The sequence below is a fragment of the Camellia sinensis genome, chromosome 5 (assembly GCF_055761805.1).
Source record: "Camellia sinensis isolate YWXY chromosome 5, ASM5576180v1, whole genome shotgun sequence".
NCBI classification, from domain to species: Eukaryota; Viridiplantae; Streptophyta; class Magnoliopsida; order Ericales; family Theaceae; genus Camellia; species Camellia sinensis.
This window is the reverse complement of record NC_138965.1, coordinates 68,393,218-68,398,572: the sequence shown is the minus strand read 5'-3', so window position 1 is coordinate 68,398,572 and position 5,355 is coordinate 68,393,218. Positions and strand designations below refer to the sequence as shown.

General features: G+C 37.8%; 1 protein-coding gene across 1 annotated transcript; it reads left to right on the top strand.

The window, feature by feature from the left end:
* Positions 1-713: 713 nt before the first annotated feature.
* Positions 714-1,229, top strand: LOC145791466 (uncharacterized). Its single transcript, XM_082871818.1, has one exon. It carries the CDS (start codon positions 714-716, stop codon positions 1,227-1,229), a length of 516 nt encoding a protein of 171 aa, XP_082727944.1.
* Positions 1,230-5,355: the final 4,126 nt, after the last annotated feature.

The window sequence follows — 5,355 nt, the reverse complement described above, 5'->3', positions numbered from 1 at the left end:
CTCACAAAAGAGTTTAAAAAAATGAAACCGTCGTTGTTTAAAGGAGGGATTGACCCACTGAAAGCAGAAGTATGGGTGCTAGGCATTGAGAAAATGTTTGATGTCTCTCTGTGTACTGAGGCACAGAAAGTTCTACTTGCTGCTCTTACATTGGAAGATGAAGCACGCCGATGGTGGATGCTGATAAGATATGAACATCAGGGAATGAGTTGGGCTGAAATTTTGGAAGTCTTTTGTGAAAAGTATTTCCCACCGTGTATTCAAGATAGGAATGTGATAGAGTTTGAAAACTTGAAGCAAGGAAACAAAACCCTAGAAGAATATGAGGCACAGTTTACCAAGTTAGCCCGTTTCGCACTGCACATGGTCAACACGGACTATAAGAAGGCGAGGAAATTTGAGGGAGGACTCTGAGATTCTATTCTTGAGAAGATTAATGTTTTGAAATTGCATAAATATGTTGACGTATTGGATAGGGCCATCATGTTTAAAGGTAACTTAGCTAACTGCAGCCGATATTCAGATTGGAAGGGAAAAAGGTAGGGTTCTAATATGCATAAAGGGTCGACATCCCCACAGAACAAGAAACAGAATTTGGGAACTTCCAATGCTTCTAGTTCTACTCGTGATTCAACACCAACTTGCCTAGAGTGTGGAAAGAAACATCGGGGAGTTTGCTACCGAGAAACCGGGGCTTGATTAAGTGTGGGAAAATGGGGCATATGGTGAGAGATTGTCTTATGATGGATCAACAAAAGGGTAATAGACCAACTACTAGTTCAGCCGGTTCCACTCCTGTAATGAAGGCTACGACGAGACCTACTACGACTAAACACAATATCAGACAAAAGAGAGTCTTTGCTCTTGTTCCTAGTGATGTTCAGAATACAGAGGCGGGGGTCTTTGGTACACTCTCTATCAATGGCCAACCTGCTTATGTGTTACTTGATTTGGGTTCCACTCATTCTTTTGTTTCGAAAACATTTGCTCCTAATTTGAATAGACCTATGGAACCATTAAATTATGTGTTGTGTGTGTCTTCACCATCTGGGGACTCTATGTTATGTGCTTCTCTATATCCTGCATGTGAGATTTTACTTGGGGATATCCCGTTATGTGCTAATTTAATGCCTCTTGATATGGTTCATTTTGATATAATTTTGGGGATAGATTGGTTAGCTCAATATCATGCAACCATCGATTGTTTGTCTAAGCGAGTTGTTTTCTAGCCTCTGGCACAACACGGGTTTATTTTTGTGGGGCATGGGGTAGTTCCTCCACCTTATTTGATATCGGCTATGAAAGCTTGCAAATTACTTCAGAAAGGTTGTAAGGGTTATTTGTGTAATATCCTTCATGTACAAACAACTAATGTGAGTGTTGAAAATGCCCAATTGTTAGAGAATTTTCGGATGTATTTCCTGAGGATCTGCCGGGAGATTTGACAGACTATGAGATTGAATTTGTTATTGATATCATGCTGGGTACTCAACTGATTTCAAAGCAGAAATGAAGGAATTGAAAATACAGTTGCAAGAGTTACTTGACATGGAAGAGTATTGTGTTAACATAATATGCTTTCTTTTAAATCAGGATTATTCGTTTGATTATCTTTACTTTACTATTATTCATTGAGCGTCACTCACCCCCTATGTTGTATGTCTGTGGGTGATCAGCATGGAAGTTAACCGTAGAGTCTACCTCAGGAGTTATTTTTGTGAACCTGTTTGGTTGAGTCTCTAAGATGGAGCTTTTGGTTTTTGACTCACATTATGTTATGACTTTTGTTTCGTTTTGCTTAATGGTCTTGGGATATTATACCATATGTATGGAATGCTCTTTGGTACATAAGTTTTTGCATGGTCATGTAAATATGCAAATGCGCTATGTTGTAAGCGGTATAATTTTGATCATTTTGGCATGGCTCAATGGACTTCTTCATTTGTGTTATGCTTCTACTTATGGCCCCATTATTATAATTATTCTATATGTTTGTTTGAGGCCGAAGGTAGTTAAGTGATTATTGGCTGGTTATGATCAGAACTTTCAGGGGAGGGTTTGGGTCGTGACATTTGTACAACCAAGTTTTGTTGATAGATTCACCATGTTTATATGTATTTTGAGCTTGACCATGTAATTCAGGAATGTACAAAAAAGATGAGACCATGAATTTAATGTTGAGGCAAGATTGATGTGCTTAAAGAGGAATTGTACTTAAATCATGTTAGTATATCATGTTTTTGAGTTAGTTTTGCTTTGATTTGGGCTTGGAAATGAGTTTGGAGGGTTTGCATTTTTGTGCCATTTTCGGATTGTCTGTGTGTGCCCAGACCGCTCGAGCGGCTACGGGCTCCTCACGAACAGCCCATGGCTCGAACTAGAGTTGTGCGTTCTTCTTGCTCGAGCGGCTGAGGGTTCCGCATGAGCGGAACATGAACCAGGCCAGAGGATTGCATTTTGCACGCTCAAGTGGCTCACACTTCGGCACGAGCAGATCATGACCGTTCGAACGATTGGACTTGTTGCACGAACGGCCAGCAGGGGTGAAAATCCTGCTTTCTTGTGTTGACCTTTCCAACCTTCCGAATGCATTCTTGGCTTTATTTAAACCCTCCAGAGAATGAAATGATGATTAGAAGCCATTGAAAAAGGTTGTGAATCACTAAAAAAAAAACTATACGTAATGAACAAATTATTTATCGAATGTGTGTGTGACATGTTTGTGTAGGTCATGTACTGGAGGAAACACCGCTAGATCAAAAGCACTGTGAGTAATAGTGTTATAAAGATATGTTCTTAATTGATTACTTTGAGTCATGAATGGTGTTTTGTGTCGACATTGTGTTTTGATCAAAATGAATGGAGTTCATAAATGTTACACGACATGTGCAATATGGACCTAAGGTTGTTCTGTTTGACGCCATTTTGTGGGCCAGAGGCCATTCTGTATCATATGTGGGCCCGAGGTCGTTCTGTTAATGATATGATAATATGTGATTGGACCTAAGGTTGTTCTGAATAGTTGTTAATATGTGGGCCTAAGGTCATTCTGATAATGATAGGCCTAAGGCCATTCTATTTATGTGATGGCCTAAGGTTGTTCTGTTTATATGATGGGCCCGAGGTTGTTCCATATTATGTTGAGCCCGAGGCCGTTCCGTATTATGATTATGGATGTTGAGAGAACCTTATGCTCATTTATTTACACCGTTTTACTGTATTATTACTCATTGAGCTTTGCTCACCCAATATTATGTATGCACATGTTAGTGATCCGCAGCATGAAGCCCACTCTTAGAGTCAACTTCAGGAGCTATTTTGCGAACCTATCGAGTCATGCCTTCGAGATGGAGTTTTGCCTTTGACTCACATCATGCTATGACTTTTGCTTTGCTTTTGCTTTAATGGTCTCGGGATATGTAAACTATATGTATGAAATTTCCTATGGTACTTAAGTTTTTGCATGGGCATATAAGTGTGTGAATGTGTTATGGTGTAAGCTTTATACTTTTGCTTATATTGGCACAGCTCAATGGACTTCTTCATTTGTTGTATGCTTCCGCTTATGGCCATTATTCTGTATGCTTGTACGGGGCCGAAGGTAATCAAGTGATTACTGGCCAGTTATGGTCTAAATCTCCAGGGGTGGGTTTGGGTCATGACATAAATTGAGTTCACTCGAACCACCATTTGGTCGCTCGAGCTAACTTTTGCAGAGTGTAAAAATACTGGGAGCTTGCTATGTTAGCTCAAGCAATCACTTGGTCGCTCGAGCCTTCTATGAAATTTTGGGCACGAAACTTAACAAAAATGGCTTCCAAATAACTTTTTAAAGCTTGGGGTCTTCCATGGTTTGCTAGAGACATGTAGAAACTCTTCATAATGCATAAATTCATGGAAATTATGAAACCATATACTCAAATCCCTATCAATTTTCCAAAACCAAGTTCAAAACTGCATGTTCTTGCCATGCATGTAATGATCTCTTTTCAAAACTTATGAACGTAACAATTTGAGGTCAAAGGCTCCATGTATGTGCAAGATCCTTTTCCAAACACTTGAATTTAAAGGTTAACACATGATGGATGAAACATGTATGTACAAATTAACCCACAATTTCAACATAGATGCTAGAATTCAAACCCAACATGGCAAAATTCAACATAGCAATACATGCATGTAAAACTTCTTCACTTTCTTTCCTTTAATTGACAAAATACATGCAAAAGACCATGTATAACCCATGAACACAACTCTAGAACACATCATCTTCAAAATTTGAAAGGTAAATGCTTACCTAGAGGCTTCAAACACATTTGTTCTTGTACAAATTTGGTTCTTCTAGCAACAATCTTGAAGTTCACCCTTAATCTCTACACTCTCTCTCTCTCTCTAGATGAGAGTTCTCTCTCTCTCTGTCTCTCTCTCTCTCTCTCTCTCTCTCTCTCTCTCTCTACAAGCTCTCTTAGATTTAATGAGTTCAATGAAGAGGAAAATGAGCTCAAATGAGCCTATGGCACAAATATATAGCTAGGATAGCATAATGCAACAATTAGAACATTAGACCAATTAAACTCAACTTAATTAATTAATTTGAATCAATTTTTGATCAAACTTGCCATAAGGCTCTAAAAAATTCAATTAGTCTAATCATGTGCTCAATTTTGGTTTATGGCGTCGTTAAGGCCTTGAATTTTAGATTTAGAGCGAAAATCACAACAGATTTTCCTACGAATAATAGAGAGTTTCCAAATTGAACAGATATACTCAAATTAATCACATGGCACATATAAAATTAATAAATAACACATAATTAAATAATTAGAATCATGATAGGCATGTTGGGATCCTTACTGAAGGGTGTTGTTTGGGCTATGGGTTTCATCATGAGTATCGTTTTGATGATCTAAACTATTCATTTTGTTAGTGTTCGTGCAAAAAATACAAAACTATACTTTTTGACTAAAACATAAGTTTTGGCTAAAACACAAAAGGTTTTGGGTGACTAAATCATAAGTGTTGGCTAAACACAAATTCATAGGATTGAACATATAAAAATATAAAAACAAGTTTGAAAACATGAAATTGAGTTACAAAATCAATGTAAACACAGTTTAAGTCTCAAAGCAATGCCTATGAAAACCAAAAAAAAAAACACCATTAATTTGACACAGATGTCATGCAAACTAAGAAACTAAGGCTAAATTTATGGTAAAGATGCCTTTCAAGTCTACTCCTAAGTTGAACTAGGGCTAAACTAAGGATAAATAGCATTGGGCTATGTACTACATTGTGTTGAATGTTGGATTGATTAGCATTTGGTCCATCTTGATTTCTTGTATTTATAGATGCTGG